Here is a 17,547-nt window from a genome sequence, read left to right on the forward strand (position 1 = left end):
GAAAATGTACAGTGAGACTTCAGATATAAAAACGTTGACTTGTTATGCGATGTTTTCTCAATAAAATATTATAATTTCCTATTTGCTCAATGGAATGTATGCGAATACTAGGGAATACTAATATGGCGGCGCGGTGGCTTCACTTTTATGACGTCATGAGCAATCCAGTTCTCTATTATAGATCAGTGAGTACAACCCAAAACATGACAATAACTGACCATTTTTTAAGCAATAATAATCAGCAGAACATGCAAGTTTTGTTCGGTTCCCTGCTGAAAAAAAAAACAGCTAAAACCAGCCTAGGCTGGTTGGCTGGTCGTAGCTGGTTTAAGCTGGAAATAGCTGGTTTCCCAGCCTGACTAGCTAAGACCCGCCTGACCAGCCTGGCCAGGCTGGAAAAGTGGCCAAAACCCCTCTAAAACCAGCCTGCTGACCAGCTAAAACAAGGCTGGTTGACCAGCTAAAACCAGCCAACCAGCCTAGGCTGGTTTTAGCTGTTTTTTTCACCAGGGTTCAGTGGCATTGTTATGTTCAGTGCCAGCAATATGGCCGATTGATGACGCATCGTGAAAACACTCTATAGAAGGTGACCAATTACCAGTAGAGACCTGACAGGTTGCCATAAAACCAATACAAGTCCCATTATAACTACTAAAACCATTACAAGTTTTGTGATGGTGTCTATTGTTTTGTTTTGTTTTTTCAGCAGGGGTATCTAAAGTCAAATCCAAAACTGTTAAAAACTGTTACAAATAATTTTTAAATAACTCACTCACCAATAAATGTGTAAATGAAATGGTCCAAAGACATTTTAATTGTGTACAAAAGAATATTGTTAGATTTAGATACAAAATTGGAAGATAATGGTGTCTGATATTTCTCCAGAGCCAACAAAAACATAGCTTAAATTAAAAAAAAACTGAAATAATCAGACTTAAGACATATTGAAATGATATGAATGAGAATCATCCTGTTACCATATTGTGTAATTCTGTTAACCTTGCAAATTAAATAGTGCTTTGTTCTTGTTTGCAGCTGACAAACCTGATCTACAACAGAATTTGTCACAGTTTGAAAAAAAAAAAATCCATGTCCCTTGATTAAAGGCGGTGTAGCGACTCCCACGAGAGACGAGTATACCGTAAAAACTGCTATAGTGTGAAAAGGAAAAGCACCTAGTCTTGTTTTTTTACCTCACCCTGAACTAGGCTTTTCTGCCTATTTACAGAGTGACTCATTCCCTTACAACACTGATTAATACCATGCTTTGTTAGTAAATTCATTTGGCAATTCGCTTTTTCATCACTGTCTACAAATGAAGGTGCAAAAATCACGAGCGTGTCATATACAATAGCATGTGAACCTGGAGACAGATGGCCTTGTTTTGCATATACGCACAAATAAAAGTACCTTCAGATTGAAACTAAAACAAAAGAAAGAGATCAAAATAATCCCACAATAACACCACACGATTTGTCCATTTTAGTGTTAAACTACATTAGATAACTAGTCACGATGACAAAGCTTGGTGTGCAAACACGTACAGTATAGCCTTTGGTTTGTATGAATACTAGCATTGCGGATACTGGACCCATTGTTTGGACGCTACCTAAAAATACTCAATTATTAAAACCACATAATGTCTTAGTCATCCCACATTGCTTTATCAGGAAGCGATTAACGAAAACAAGCTGGCTGAATATATTCTTGCCACTGATGGGAAGCAAGGTATAGACTAGAGCAGCCATTTCAGTGCAGTCTCACTGACTAAATGAATCCCGCGAGAGAAGACAGGCTGAACAGAGCTCTGGGCTCCAATCAAATACTTTCTGACTTATCTTTTTGAGTCAGAAACCCAATATGTGACATACGGATGACATAAGAACCCATCAAGAGCTTTGTCAGCACGGCCTATGATTGCTCATGTGGTTGTTTAAATATACGTTGCCGGTATTGTTTACCATCTCAGCGGTGAATCTCTTTCGTGGCACACAATCAGTCTGCGATCTCATACTACGGTTGAAATAAACAAATACTGTGCTTAAATCTAAAATCGAGAGCATGATTTTACAAGGCATGTGGATGAAAAACAAAAACTCCCCATTCTAATAGATTCACGGTTCGCTCTCATTTGATATAGCCTAGTTTCTTCTTGGAAACCAATTCATACATACATACTGTAAAAGCCACTAAAACACTGATGCATACAGTGCCATTCACACACACACACACATGCACAAACACACACACTGTGTAGACGTATAAGGCACCAGGCGTGAGAGTGAGGGCTTCAGTCTCCTAGGCAACAGTGCAGAGGGGCAGTCAGAGCAGGGTGCAGGGACAGCCACCACTCTTCTGCTTCCCCGCGTGATTAGCGGGGAGCGGTGGACTCTCCGTCTCCTGAAACTTCCTGAAGAAAGATGGTAATGTGAGTTTATCACAATGCACTACATTGTCAATCTCGTATGAGAGCCACTCTATTCCAAATACCTTATTGCTCGCACAACCTCCATGAAGGCTTCGTCCACATTGTGGCGGTTCTTAGCTGACGATTCCATATAGTGGATCCTGTTTTCTCGGGCAAACGACATGGCCTCATCTCTTGAGATCTAGTTGGAAAACACATATGAGTTGGCAGCCTATTTAGGGGTTTTCATTACAAATTCACTCTTTTGTGTAACACGGAAACGTACCACTCTCTGCTGGTCAAGATCTGATTTGTTGCCAACAAGGACCATAGGAAAGTCATCTCGATCCTTCACCCGCAATATCTGAGTGTGAAATTTCTGAATTTCATCATAACTGAAACAGAGAGGAAGTGTTTATTAGGATAAGTTTTTTGCTCTATGAGCACAAAAATAATACAATAATACATAGACCCCCGGTTTCACAGACAAGGCTTAAGCCTAGTCCTAGACTAAAATGTAAGTCTGAGCTGTTTCAGCTGAAAGAAACTTGAACTGACTGATCTTAAAATATGTCAGATTTTTTGTTTTGTCTCAAGATGCGCAACAGTAATGTTTTTACCTAAGGAATATTTCTAAAAACTACATAAATATCCTAATTGAACAATGGCCTAATCCTGGCTTAACCTAAACCCTGTCTGTGAAACCGGGCCAGAATGTCTTTACAATTGGACTCATCTTTGATAGTAGCCTGTAAATTTAAATTATAATCCACAAAGAGTACATAAAAAAATCTATTTAGAGTTTTATTACTTTTAACAAAAACATAACAGAAATGACATGAAATCTTTTCCTGAACTGAAATAAAAATAAATAGACAATTAGGAAAAACTACTAGAAAAAAAGTACTAGTACAAATTAGTACTAGTTTCAAGTTTGATAACATAGTATTCACCTTTTTCTTCCTGTAAGAGTGGGTGTGGTCATTTGTACATTTTATGGGTCAGGCTTTTGGTCTTACCCACATCCAGCTATTTTTAGCTGTACAAAACAGCTCATTTTGCTGCTCGAGATTGCAAACTGATGTGTCTTACCATATTATTTTTATGTATTATCTTAATTATGAACAGTAGTGCAAACAGTTTTATCGTTTACTGCACATTGTTATTCTTCTCATTATTTCCATATAGCGGATAATGAACCGGAGAAGTCTCGCACATAGGCTTACTCTCACGTTAAAGAAAAAGGTGGATATTCCAAAACTTTTTCATTAAACATAAAATGACACTAAACAGCAATAACACTAGTGCTACGAATTTTTAAATAAATATTTTTATTTATTTTTTTGGATTTTAATGTTTTTTAAAGACATCTTTTCTGCTCACCAAACCTGAATTTATTTGATCCAAAGTACAGCAAAACAGTAAAATTGTTAATTATTTTTACTATTTAAAATACCGGTTTTCTTATTGAATATATTTTAAGATGTAATTTATTCCTGTGATCAAAGCTACATTTTTAGCATCTTTACTCCAGTCCTCAGAGTCACACGATCCTTCAGAAATCATTCTAATATGCTGATTTCCTTTTCAAGAAACATTAAATATTATTATTATTATCATCAATATTTAAAATTCTTTGATGAATAGAATGATCCAAAGATCAGCATTTATCTGATATAAAAAGCTTTTGTAACATTATACACTATAACATTTAAAAGCTTGGAGTCAGTATTATTTTTTATTAGGGCTGGGACACGATTAATCGCGATTAATCGCATCCAAAATAAAAGTTTATGTTAACATACTAAATGTGTGTTTACTGTGTATATTTATTATGTATATATAAATACACACACATACATGTAAAGCCTTTAAAAAATACTTATATGTGTGGATAGTTATATTTGTATTTAATTTAGATTATATATAGAATTATAAATATTTTATTTATTTTAATTTAATTTTTATTTTCAGTTTTCTTTAATATACATGTTTGTGTGTGTATTTATACATACATTATATATACACACAGTAAACACACATTTAGTATGTTAACATAAACTTTTATTTTGGATGCGATTAATCGCGATTAATCGTGTCCCAGCCCTATTTTTTATACTTTTTAATGCTACAAAAGATTTCTATTTCAGATTAATGCTGTTCTTCTGAACTTTCCATTCAAAGAAACCAGAAAAAAATTCTACTCAGCTTTTTTCAACACAATAAATGTTTTTAAGCAGCAAATCTAAATATTTGAATGATTTCTGAAAGATCATGTGACTGGAGTAATGATGCTAAAAATTCAGCTTTGAAACCACAGGAATAAATTAAATTTTTAAAATATATTCAAATAGAAAACAGTTATTTTAAATAGTAAAAATATTTTAAAATGTTACACTTTTTTCTGTACTTTGGACCAAATAAATTCTTTTGACTGGTAGTGTATTTGCACAGTCAAAATCTGGAAAACACAGTCTAATTCACATTTGTAAGAAAACATGGGCTCAGTTCAGATGTTGAGGTTCACCTGATATCATGAGAACTCATAGCACTCCTATTCTCATCATAAACACTTTCTGTGGTTTTCTTTTTTTAAAAACACACACAGCCACACTCTCTGTTCTCATCACACAGAAAGGCTAGGAACTATCTATTCCCCTTCCTCACACACACACACACACACACACACACACACACACACACACACAAACACTCTGGAAAACACCTACCTGCCACTGTCATTAAGAGCAAACACTAGTAAGAAACCCTCTCCGGAGCGCATGTACTGCTCTCTCATTGCTCCGAACTCTTCTTGTCCTGCTGTGTCGAGGACTAATGAACAGGCGAGCGACACAAAAACACAAATGAACAGAGGGAATATAAGAGATGAGCTCACCTAAACATTTTGTGGTGCCCAAATGCAATTCATAACTGATTGACATAAAAAAGTTTGCTTTAAGCACAGCTGGCATGATGTTGTACTGACAGCAAGTCAAAACAAAACCTGGGCAGGAACCCGTAGTCAGCAATGAATCATACTAATGCAACTCTGACCAAAATCTCCCTTGTGAGGGAACCTGTGGAGATTTTTTAACACTCATTCCTTCCTATAAAGAGCATACTGATTCCAACATACTGTCTAATCGTGTCTCCTTTCCGTCCACGGTGCAGATTTTAGTGTATGAGTCTTCAATGGTTGGGTCATAGTCAGACACAAAGTATGACTGTGAAAGAAAACAAAGAAAACATTTTGGTTGTTCAAGGGCTTTAACATGAAGGAACATGTAGAGGAAAGCCCACTGCACTCTGAACTTCACACAACTCTTACAACACACCCACGGCAATACTTACCACAATAGTTACGCCACAAATACATCTTTATTTCATACAAAGTCCTCAAAAGTACACTTACCTGAATGAACTGAATCGTGAGGGCGCTTTTCCCCACACCTCCTCCGCCCACGACCACCAACTTATATCTTTCTTCAGTTGTCATGGTCCTAGTCCTGCAAAAATGAAACATTTGCTTATAAAAACACTATTAATGTTTTCTTCTCTTCGACTAAAATGGTTTTAAAAGGAGTAGCGTTGCTCCATCGAGCATAAAGATTTAAGACCGTACAAGGCCTGGCATCGTTGATAAACCTCTACAGTAAGCTACAATGTTACAGATTTTAGTCAAGTATGTACCATAATCCCATTTCAAGGGTTCAATCTGTACAAAACAACCGCATTTGCAGATCGATAACTCTAAAGAGGAAATAAAACCAAATACCGTGCTGGTCTGGTCAATGATCGCCGATTACCTTTCTTCCGCAGCCGCCTTGAGTAAATTAGCCTTCTTGTGGCAAGTTAGCGACTCGAAAGTCAGACAACTTAGTCCACTGCCAACCCGCGAATACTCTGACAACTTTGATAAACTATATCCGCAAGATTTAGCCTACAAATTCTCCCTTTGTACAGGCGATACAACCATCTTGCTTAGGGAGATAAAAAGCGAATTCCAGGCTTAAAGGAATGTCCGCCCTCTGGATTTTTCTTGGTGATTTCTGGACTCTCTCTTGCTTCCGATAGCTTTTTTTTCATGACCAGGGGCAACTTTTTTCGTCTCTGAGTGTATCTCATACGTACGCCTGAAATGGGCGTGGCTTTCTCGTTTCTTTTCTCATCGAACGAATCATTTCGTAATCGGTGAGCCTCGGCGAGTTCTGATTGGCTGACGCGCATGATTCGATGAGCGATTCTACTGTTACTACGCTTGCATTTCCGCAATAGAAGGAAGGCTATATGATAAATGTGTAATTCGAGCGTAGTCTTTCCCATATTTGGCCAAGGGCCTGATTTGTCTGCGTTTCTGTAGATGTTTACATAGATGCGTTAGTCAACATTCAATGTTCGTTTTTAATTCAGCTCGTGATTTATTATTATTAGTAAAAGGCAAATCAGGAATAATAACAAAATATTTAATAAAATATATTAAAAACGCGGCATATGAAATGCGACGTTTGTTGAGATAATCTAATGTTTTGTATCTCGTTTATTTATTTTATAAATGGGTTTTTTTCTTTTTAGTACTATACTATGTACATTTGTGACCCTGGACCACAAAAACACTCATAAGTAGCATGGGTATATTTGTAGCAATAGCCAGCGATACATTGTATGGGTCAAAATATAAATAAAGATCATGTCCCATGAAGATATTTTGTAAATTTCCTACTGTAAATATATCAAAACATATATATTTTTTTAGCAATATTCATTGCTAGGAGCTTCATTTGGACTTTAAAGGCAATTATCTCAATATTTTGATTTTTATGCACCCTCAGATTTTCAAATAGTTGTATCTTCTTGGCCAAATGGTCCTATCCGAACAAGCCATGCATCAATGGAAAGCTTTTTTATTCAGATTTTAAAAAATGTTGTGGTCCAGAGTCACATTTGCATTTGTTCTTCCTGGATATTCTTCTGTTATCCTTTGGCAGTAATAAGAATAAAATCTTAACCTTTGGATAATCAGTGTGGATCACATTTGGCTTGTATTAAAAAAAATACTTCCTAGGATGTGACTAACTGCACGTGTAGTAAAAATGTTTTTAGAGACACCCACTAGGTCTGCCTTTACAATTGTTTTTTTTTTTTTTTTTTTTTGGGAAATGTTACTCCTCTTCATTGTGACTAAACCAAGGGGAGTACATTTCAGTTGCAATAAATTCCCACAATTCAATGTATCATCATACGGATGTTCATTACTAAGTGTTTTCTTAAAGGAATAGCTCACCCAAAAATGAAAATAAGATGAAAATGTGTTCACCCTCAGGCCATCCGAGATGTAGATGAGTTGGTTTCAGAACAGATTTGGAGAAACTTAGCCTTACATAATTTGCTCACCAATAGATCATCTGCAGTGAATGGGTGCCGTCAGAATGAGAGAATTAGGACTCCAGTCCCTCACTGAATGTCTTATGAAGCGAAATGCTGCATGTTTGCAATAAACAAATTGAAGTTTTTAACTTACAACTGTTGCTCTGGCTAAAATAAGAGCTTTCTTTGCTTTCTCTAATGGAAAATGTCTTTTGTCGATTATGAACACACAGGTTTTCACAAGATGTTCATTGATTCAATGGAGTTGTGTGGATTGCTTGCAGGCTCATTGTTAAGCAAGTGAAGGAATGCTAAATATCTTCAAATGTGACCCTAGACCACAAAACCAGTAGCATGGGTATATTTATAGCAATAGCAAACAATACATTGTACGGGTCAAAATTATCGATTTTTCTTTTATGCCGTGTTCCATGAAGATATTTTGTAAATGTCCTGTATATATATCCAACCTTAATTTTTTATTAGTAATATGCATGGCTAAGAACTTCATTTGGACAACTTTAAAGGTGATTTTTTTTTGCACCCTCAGATTTTAGATTTTCAAATAGTTGTATCTCGGCCAAATATTGTCCTATCCTAACATTATTTATTATTATTTATTACAAATTGACCCTTATGATTGCTTTTGTGGTCCACCGTCACAAATCTTTTCCACTGAAGAAACTAACTCATCTATATCTAGAATGGCCTAAAAGTCATTACGCTTTCAGCAAATTTTCATTGTTGTGTGAGCTATTCCTTTAAAATTCAGTGACATTTTTGTTTTTAATAACATTATATTGTACAATTCACCAGAGAGTTGATCAAATATTGGTCAAATGAAAGAGACAATGAGACAGAATAAAATAATTGTCTTTAATGAACACTGTTTTCAATACAAGCTATAGTGTTAAAATTTCACCTGCAAAATACCCCTTTATAAATAACAATTATCCGTGTATTTCAATAAATAAAGTCACAGGCAGGCTGTGCGTTATAATAGAACAAATCGCATGTGTTTTCTTGCAGACGTTCAGTCATTTATTTAATATCACCAGTCCATCAGATGACGTAAGTCTCTCAAATAGTCTTGGAGGAACATGCAATTTCATTAAATAAATAAGTGAATTCACACACTCATACACATATGCTTTTTCACTCAGAGCGACGTTATCTTCATTTAAGTTCCTTCAGATCATTAAGGAGATACAGTGAGTGTACAGTCCTTGTTTACACCTGTATCTTGAAATAGTGCAGTCCATACAACCAACATCTCATCTCTCTTTAACATCTGTACGGCAAGGCAGCCTGTCCCACTTTAATACGCGGGCCGAGTAGGACCCCAAGCAGCATGCGTTCGCCCCAGTCCAGTATTTTGTTAACCGTAAGACTGACCGGAGACAACGGGCTCTGGTCTCCGACCATACCCTCCACTGCTTCCACACCACCAGTAACCTCCTTCTCGAAAATCTCCGGCGGAGAGGTTACAATACCACATGGTCCCTGGGTCTGCCTGTGTGATCTTGTGCTTGAATGCTTCAGTTGGTTTGTTTTTTGCTGCTCCATATTTGCTCTCGGGTTACTGCTGTTTAGTTTACTCTTTCGTCTTTGTGATTTTGAGCAGCTGAGTCTAGCTGAAGCCTCCTCGTTGATAAACCCATTTGCCTCTTTTGGTTCTGCTCTGCTTTCGGGCTCCATATCAACTCTGCCCAAATCATCTAACGCCCCCGTCTGGTCAACTATGGAACTGCTCTGTTTCAGATCACAGCTGTTCACTGATGACCCCTTCTGGTGAATCTGAGGAACTGCACTCACTGGTGTTAGGGAAAGAGTAAGGCTTTTGCGTTTCTCTGCTAGAGACGGAATCTGAAGGTAAGTAGGCTTAGATAAGCTGGACTTTGGTGCTTCCTGCTGTGTCTGAGATGTGACGTCGACTGGTCCTTGTACCTCTGCGGGACTTGTGCGGAGAGCGAGCGCCCCGAGCTTGTCTGAAAGAGATAAGGTAAACTCTGGCTTCATCGCTTCATAGCATTGGGGTCGGCTCTGAATATTTTCCATTTGGTTGTTCTTGTTCTCACGGTGCACGTTTGCTTTGGAATCCTCAGTACATCCATTAATAATGTCCATGTTGTTCTGGAGGTTCAGGTTAGTTAACAGTGCCCCTGTGGAACTGCTGTTGTTTTTTATTTCATTGGTGGGCTGTGGGCAGTTATCCAAAGGTTTGACTGACTGCTGAGCATGGAAGTTCGTGTTATTATTCGTCAAAGAAAGCGTTCCCTGGAAGAGCTGCAGCTGCCCCAAGAAGTTAAAGTTTGGTGAAATTGTAGGTCTGCGTTCTTTCACAAATCTAAGGGAATGATCGGATGGTGATAATTAACTTATTTGAATCATCTGCATTAATGAAACAATGATACAAAAAAGAAATAAACTATTTTATAACTCATAGAAAACAACACATGCACATTACCTGTATGCATGATCCAGATCCATTTTCAGGCTATACATGACGTAGGCCACAGCAAGCGCTGGAGACCGTGAGATTCCTGCAGCACAGTGGACCAGGACTGAGCAGCCATGTGACATTGCCCCATCTGAAACAGTTATTGTACATACAGTTGAAGTCAAAAGTTTACATACACCTTGCAGAATTTGCAAAATTCATGAAAAAACTGCATGTTATTTTTTATTTAGTACTGACCTCAATAAGATATTTCACATAAAATATGTTTACATATAGTCCACAAGAGAAAATAATCGTTTTTAATAATTTATAAAAATGACCCTATTCAAAAGTTTACATACACTTGATTCTTAATACTGTGTTGTTACATGAATGATTTTTTTGTTTAGTGATAGTTGTTTATGAGTCCCTTGTTTGTCCTGAACAGTTAAACTGCCTGCTGTTCTTCAGAAAAATCCTTCATGTCCCACAAATTCTTTTTTTCAGCATTTTTGTGTATTTGAACCCTTTCCAACAATGATTGTATGATTTTGAGATCCATATTTTCACACTGAGGACAACTCATATATAACTATTACAGAAGGTTAAAACACTCACTGATGCTCCAGAAGGAAACACAATGCATTAAGAGCATGAAAACTTTTGAACAGAATGAAATGTTTCCTATTTTGCCTAAATATCTTTTTTTTTCATTCAGTACTGCCTGTCAGAAGCTACAGAAGATACGTTTCCCAGAAGACAAAATAAGTTAAATTCACCCTGATTTTTAAATTTTCTTAATGCATGCTAAACACGATTTTTAAAACGTATAGTGTAAACACATGGTTTTCTACCAGATGCATGCAAATAATGATTTTTTTTTTTTTAATTAGCCTTATATTATGTTTTTTACACATACAAAATAAATCTATTTTCATAGTCATAGTTCTATGCATCGATGCTAGCATTAATGATGTAATGCAGTTGGAATGCAAATGCAGGCTGATGTAAGCAGTGGGATTCCGGGTCCCTCACCAATGAAATGCAACGCCTGAGGGATCCAAGGAAGCAGGTCATCCCGCAGGGAGTCGTCGATTGGAATACGAAGGTACTGGGACTGGGGTAGAAATGAAGGCTGTGGGCAGCATCGGCTCACACTTAGTACGTATGAAATGCCTCGGTCGGACAAACCATCCTGTGGGTACGAAAAGCGAGTGAGAGGTGAGAAAGTAACTTGAATGTTCTGCAAAACACTGACTAGAATAAACAACTGCATAACCGCATATGCAAATAAACTATGTGGCAAATATAATATTAATAAAGTTGAGGTTGGAATATGTACTCTTTGATAAATCATTAGAGGATTTGTAAATATACCTGCGTTACGTCAGTCTCTGCACCAAGGTAGAGATGCGGCAGAATACGCGACAACGGCGGCCGCTCGGACTGACTGTCCCTGTAGTAGACCATTTCTTTAAAGAAATAGTTCCTTTATTAATTTATATATTCCGAAATCCTACGGAGACAAAAGTACACTTAAAATTACTGCTCGAGTCAATGAGGCAACAAACACACACATAGAGAATACTAAAACCAGGCCACTCAAATTATTTAAAGTTTTCATGAATTGCATTTAACAATGCTAATATGCAAGTTAGGCGTATTTAAAACAAACTAAAAGCTGGTGCTTACCAGTTCAGTCAGTTATGGATTAGCAGAGTGCGCAGGAAATCAAAAAACGCTGAAAAGTCCAACGAAGCTGGTGGATGAACGTTGTAAACAGCACAAACAAGCAAGCGAGGAAGCATATAACGCCTGAAGTATGTTATCTGTTTGAATATAAACAGTCCTTGATCTCTCCTCTCGGTAACGTTAGTTGTGCTCCCGTGCTCCTCTCCGTTCTGTCTGCGCCTCTAACATTATTTGTTGTTGTATGTCTATACCTGCGTGAGGGAGGAAAAAGATGAGGTCATCCCGTTTCCAGCAGCTAAGAATAGTACAGTTCTATGTGATGTCATTTCCAACCAATCAGCGCGCAGGGTTGCTCTTTGACGCGCGCGCGCGGGCACGCTCTGTTTGTTCGCCATCATCAATTTGCCCTGAAGACCTCGGCATTTTTTATTGTGATGAATCGTGTTTTGCTCCCTGTAGCTTTTCAGACAGAAACACGCCGCTTTCAGTTGCAAATCGAGTGCGTGTAATCCGTCAGACGCGACTTTTCTATCCTTCTAAATGTTTTTGGAAGCAAACTCGTGTGCAGAGTCCCATGCGAGCAGTGCTCCTCTTGTAAACAAAATATATTATGCAGAACGCTTAGTTCACTGGTCCACGTTTACTTATTGATATCATTTTTATACCGCATTAAACAACCTTGCACTATGCACTGTACCTCAGACATTACGTTATATTTCTGTTTCAATGATGTAATGTGTTTTTATTAGATCGTCACAAAATGATTTTTATTTCTTGCGCTACAGCGGCTGCAAAACAAATTCAGCTGCAATACTTAAAATTACCCTGCTGAAAAGAAACAACAACAACAGAAACCATCATAGATTTTTTTTTTATGGTTTTACTGATTATAATGGATACTGTAATGGTGCCTTTTGGTCTCTACTGGTAAGTTGTCGCCTCCTATTGGCTTGTTAAAAGCACTAAATCCTAGTGGAAAATGTCCCAGAACACACTACAGGAAACCATTTTTAATGGTTTTAATCATTAAAAGTTGATGGTTTATAATTGTATTTGTAGTGGAAGCTACAACCTTTTCTGTGATGGTTCTATTGTTTTTTTCATCAGGGTAATTTTATCACTGTATAACATGGTTTTACTACCAAAAAGAAAAAAGTTACTATAGTTAAAACACATAAACACATAAAACTATGGTTAATTGTCGTAAGGGATGTTAATTTAATAAATTGTATTAATGCTGGGTTACAAAATGTGACCCTGGACCACAAAACCATAAGGAAGTTCATAAGGAAGTTCTTAGCAATGCATATTACTAATTAAAAAATAAGTTTTGATATATTTACGCTAGTAAATTTGCAAAAAACCTTCTTGGAACAAAATGTTTACTTGATATCCTAATGACTTTTGGCATAAAAGAAAAATAGATGATTTTGACCCATACAATGTATTGTTAACTACTGCTACAAATATACCTGTGCTGCTTGAGACTGGTTTTGTGGTCACAAATGGTATCTTGCATTTTCTTTTAAACAAATTAAAGAAAGAAATTACTATTTAAAATGATGGAATGGGAAGAAATTTTAAAGATATTGTATTGAAAATCCTGCATAATAGTTTCCTGGACAGATGAATAATATACACTAAACATACTGGCCCACCTAATCATGAATTTGATGTTACTTTGTATTTTTCACAGTGTAAATGATCATATTTAGGGGGGATCCAAAAATATAATTTATACTGTCAAACAAATATAAGACCTATAAAAAAAACAAAGTAGATGCCACATTTCTTTAACCCACCATTAGAGTACTGTTAGATGTGTAAACCTTAAAAGAAAAAAATAATAAACTACATCTGTCTATGTAAAAGTATTCATTTCCAATAATGAAATGGTAACACTTTACAATAAGATGTATAAAGATGTATATTGTGGCTGTTTCCATATAACAACTGTGATTACAGTGCCTTGCGAAAGTATTCATACCCCTTCATTTTTTTTTTTTTTTCACATTTTATGTAGCTGCCTTGTTAAACTGCTTTGAATTATTTTTCCCCCACGTCAATCTACACACTATGCCAATAATGACAAAGCAAAAAACAGGGTTTTAACAAGTTTGCAGATTTACTAGAAATAAAAATTCCACTTCTTAAGTATTCATACCCTTTTCTGGGAGACTTGAAATTTAGCTCAGGGGCATTCATATTGCTTGTAGATGCTGATACACTTTGAGTGAAGTTAACCTGTGGTAAATGTGAATTTTAAATGCATACACCTATCAATAAAAGGTCTAACAACTGAAAATGCATATCAAAGCAAAAACCAAGCCCTGAGGTCAAAAGAACAGCCTGTAGAGACAGGATCATGTCAAAGCACAGATCTGGGGAAGAATTCAGAAAAAAATTCTGCTGCATTGAAGGTTCAACGAAGCATATATCCATAATGGAAGATGTTTGGAACCACGACTCTTCCTAGAGCTGGCCTCCAGGCCAAACTGAGCAATTGATGGAGAAAGGCTTTGATTAAACTGGTGACCAAGAAGCTGATGGTCACTCTTTGAGCTCCATGATCATATATAAACTTACAGAAGGACAAACATCACTGCAACACTCCACCGATCCAGTCTTTATGGTGGTATGGCCAAACTCAATCCTCTCCTCAGTGAAGACACATGAAAAACACACATGGAATTTGCAACAAGGCACCTAAAGGACTTTCAGATTGTGAGAAAGAAGATCTCACAAGCAGCATAATGTTTGAAGGAAACCAGGCACTGCTCAATACCTGCAGAGCACCATCCCAACAGTAAAGTGTGGTGGTAGGAGCCTCATGCTGTTGGGCTGTTTTTGTTTTTTTTGCAGCAGGGACTGAGGGACTGAGTAGAAGGAAAGCTCAACACCACAAAATATAGAGATAGCCTTAATGAAAACCCAGTCCAGAGCATTCAGAACCTCAGACTGGGCAGAAGGTTCACCTTCCGAACAGGCACACAGCAAGAGTGGCCCAGCCAGAGCCTGGGCCTGAACCCAATCAAACATTTCTGGATAAACCTGAAAATGTCTGCCAGCGCCCATCCAAGCTGAGAGGTGAAAAGGGCAGATAGCTGCCAAAAGCTTATGAGCAAAAAAAGACTTGAGGTTGTAAAGTACCACATTAAGGGTATGAATATTAATGCAATGTACTTATTTCAGTGTTTTATTTTTAATAAATTTGCAAAGTTGTCACAAGTGACTTTTTTCCTTTGTCATTGTGTATGGAGTGTAGGGGGAAAAGTTATTTAAAGCAGTTTAACAAAGCAGCAACATAAAACATGAAAAAAAAAAAAAAAAACTTTCGCAAGGCAGTGTCTTTTCAGTAAGAATGAAATGGTGTCAAATTTGGTAAACATTTTTAACCCCTTGTTATGGCCCACTTTACATCCTAGAAAGATGACCTATTTTGTGCTTTGCGCATGTGTGAGATTCAGCTGTCAACCCACCTGACACACAAAAAGGAAACACCTGGTTCGAGTATATGGCATAATTTTACTTTCACATTATTCAGTACAGAGTAAATTTAATCTAACACAGGTATCTGACAGGTTGAACAGCGATACACCGGGGCTGCATTAGCTAGCGGATACTGCATAGACACACGCACACACAGAAACACACACGCACGCCATGACTGTGACTCTATAATCAACTACAATGACCATGTCCCCAGCACTGCATCGAGGGAAGCGTGGGCCCCAGCTCCACTAATATGACAATGTGGCATAAATTCCATATTATATTTTTTTTACATGGATCACACAGAAAACCAGCACACACTCGCTCACCAAACGATGCTGACCAAAATCGTTATGATCCCTGTACGTGATTGACAGTTGGCAGCTGCTTTGGTCCAGTGCTCCCCCTTTAAGCCCCCTGTCCTCTAAGCCTAAGAATGTGTGTACGACTGCGCGCATGTGACGACTTTTCACAAACTAAGTGCTTTCCCAGGTTTTATCGCTGCGAAAGAAAATAATGGGTCTCCAGCTGTGGCCACTCACCACTCCATGTTAATAGTGTGTGTGTGTGTAAGGATTTAGTAATGAGGTAACCACTATCTACTATTCATTTCAGTCAATAACTGTGCTGGAAGAGTGACACGTCCTCCAGATGTGTTTTTTTTAAACGATATTACAAAAAAAAAAAAAAAGACATTTACATGAAGGTCCACAGCAGTTGCACTCTTCACGTGCACAAACTCTCACTCTGGCGGACCTGACCTTCCCTCCACTTCTGATTCTAGTTCCTCCCCAGTTCGTTTAACACTGTACGACTAACCTGAAACGTTATGCCCATTCACTCGTAGTACAGAATGGAATGTCCAAAACAAGAGCAAAAACATTAGACCATTTAAGAAAGCATACAAACACACACTGACAATATACCACTATCAAAAACAAGAAAGAGACATACAAATGCAACCATGAAGGGTAATCATTTACATGGTTTATATATATTTATATATAGAGATTTTTTTTTTTCAATAAACATTGTCAGATATGGGGGGTCAGGACGAGTACTGAATACATAGGACAAGAACGGGAAAAGGGGGTGGGACTATAAAAGCCTTTCCTCTCAAAGCCTCTTAAAGTGCACTGGCCATTTCTACGTCGGATAGGAACGTACGTACGGTGCGATACACTGGAAATGCATGTGGAATCTTTTATTCTTTTTTAATTTTCTATGTACACCAATGGCTCTGGATGTGACCGATTTCAGTGGAGGAGGAAAATCGAGAGAGAGAAAGCGATGGGGGGTTAGTGATTCTGGCCTCTTTTAGTTTAGTGCCATTGCGTTAGTGTATTGAGATTGTGTTTTCTTGTCCTGCTAATATAGGGAATGTTCCAAAGAAACAGCTAATGTGCAGTTTTTGCGGTTGAAACTTTGCGGATAAAACAGGAGAGAGGGAAGACTTGCTCCACTTGCATCTTTTTGCTTTGCTTTTCTCCCTCCCCCTAAACCCACAACACACACCCACAACACACACACCCACCCACCCACCCACCCACACACACACACACACACACACACACACACACACACACACACACGCTGTCAACACAAGCACAGGAGTTGATCGTTGAACAGGCAGGACGGAGAACGGAACTATCACCATGACTCTTTCACACATGTACGAAAAAACACATGCACGCTTCCTTTCGCTCCATTGCTCACACACAGGTAAACACCGATAAAAACAAGAAAGGGCAGCGCTGATGATAATAACAGTAATAATAATAATCATTATCAGAAGGACAGTAATATGGCTGCCAGAGGCTGACAGCTACTTTTTCCCTTATGCATGAATGCGTTTTTGTAGATTCTTTTATTCTGGGGTCTCTCAGGTGGAACGCTGGTCTGGTCTGGGTGTCGGTTCTAGATGGCGCTAGTCTCGGCTCGCTTTCTAGAACTGTTCTGCCAGCAGCTCGCAAAGACGCTTGGAGACTGTGTCCTTACTGCTGCGCAGGGTTAACCGGTACATCTGAGAGCAAGAGAGAGAATAAAAAGGGTAAACGGAAACACAAACAACTGAGAAAAGACATAAATTGTGCAGAGGCTGTGTCTGATCCTTACTGCCGATACAGAGACTAATGTAAACTTGCACAATGGA

The 17,547-nt window shown here is 37.8% G+C and overlaps 3 protein-coding genes across 6 annotated transcripts in view; all 3 read right to left on the reverse strand.

Annotated features, from left to right (window-relative positions):
* Positions 1–785: 785 nt before the first annotated feature.
* Positions 786–6,503, reverse strand: rras (RAS related). 2 transcript variants are annotated; one of them, XM_073840317.1, is made up of 7 exons: positions 6,214–6,503; positions 5,820–5,913; positions 5,544–5,631; positions 5,137–5,239; positions 2,694–2,802; positions 2,491–2,609; positions 786–2,410 (listed from the first exon to the last, which is right to left on the reverse strand). In XM_073840317.1, exons 2-7 carry the CDS (start codon positions 5,901–5,903, stop codon positions 2,323–2,325), a joined length of 591 nt encoding a protein of 196 aa, XP_073696418.1. In that variant the 5' UTR covers positions 5,904–5,913; positions 6,214–6,503; the 3' UTR covers positions 786–2,322. The 2 variants fall into 2 exon arrangements, with proteins under 2 accessions (XP_073696418.1, XP_073696427.1); XM_073840326.1 differs by having other exon boundaries at positions 6,183–6,503.
* Positions 6,504–8,633: 2,130 nt separating this feature from the next.
* Positions 8,634–12,448, reverse strand: LOC141336760 (uncharacterized). Its single transcript, XM_073842523.1, has 5 exons — positions 11,904–12,448; positions 11,589–11,727; positions 11,247–11,406; positions 10,239–10,362; positions 8,634–10,118 (listed from the first exon to the last, which is right to left on the reverse strand). The coding sequence occupies exons 2-5, from the start codon at positions 11,679–11,681 to the stop codon at positions 9,056–9,058; spliced, it is 1,440 nt and encodes a 479-aa protein (XP_073698624.1). The 5' UTR covers positions 11,682–11,727; positions 11,904–12,448; the 3' UTR covers positions 8,634–9,055.
* A 2,960-nt stretch (positions 12,449–15,408) lies between these two features.
* The window catches only part of ap2a1 (adaptor related protein complex 2 subunit alpha 1), a 30,863-nt gene continuing 28,724 nt past the window's right edge, over positions 15,409–17,547 (reverse strand). For all 3 annotated transcript variants that reach the window (XM_073840348.1, XM_073840339.1, XM_073840356.1), the window contains one exon: positions 15,409–17,418. In XM_073840348.1, the coding sequence (XP_073696449.1) occupies positions 17,341–17,418 (78 nt within the window). In that variant the 3' untranslated portion in view covers positions 15,409–17,340. The remainder of the gene's footprint in view (positions 17,419–17,547) is intronic.

The sequence above is a fragment of the Garra rufa genome, chromosome 1 (genome assembly GCF_049309525.1).
Source record: "Garra rufa chromosome 1, GarRuf1.0, whole genome shotgun sequence".
NCBI lineage: Eukaryota > Metazoa > Chordata > Actinopteri > Cypriniformes > Cyprinidae > Garra > Garra rufa.

What these genes read in the sequence shown, in the direction of transcription:
- rras (XM_073840317.1), bottom strand. Translation starts at nt 5,903, where the DNA reads ATGACAACTGAAGAAAGATATAAGTTGGTGGTCGTGGGCGGAGGAGGT. An exon ending in TCACGATTCAGTTCATTCAG is followed by an intron (nt 5,632 to 5,819) that starts GTAAGTGTACTT and finishes TTTCTTTCACAG; the next exon opens with TCATACTTTGTGTCTGACTA. An exon ending in GCTCTTAATGACAGTGGCAG is followed by an intron (nt 2,803 to 5,136) that starts GTAGGTGTTTTC and finishes TCTCTGTTTCAG; the next exon opens with TTATGATGAAATTCAGAAAT.
- LOC141336760 (XM_073842523.1), bottom strand. Translation starts at nt 11,681, where the DNA reads ATGGTCTACTACAGGGACAGTCAGTCCGAGCGGCCGCCGTTGTCGCGT. An exon ending in CAGAGACTGACGTAACGCAG is followed by an intron (nt 11,407 to 11,588) that starts GTATATTTACAA and finishes TCGTACCCACAG; the next exon opens with GATGGTTTGTCCGACCGAGG. An exon ending in TCAGGCGTTGCATTTCATTG is followed by an intron (nt 10,363 to 11,246) that starts GTGAGGGACCCG and finishes TAACTGTTTCAG; the next exon opens with ATGGGGCAATGTCACATGGC.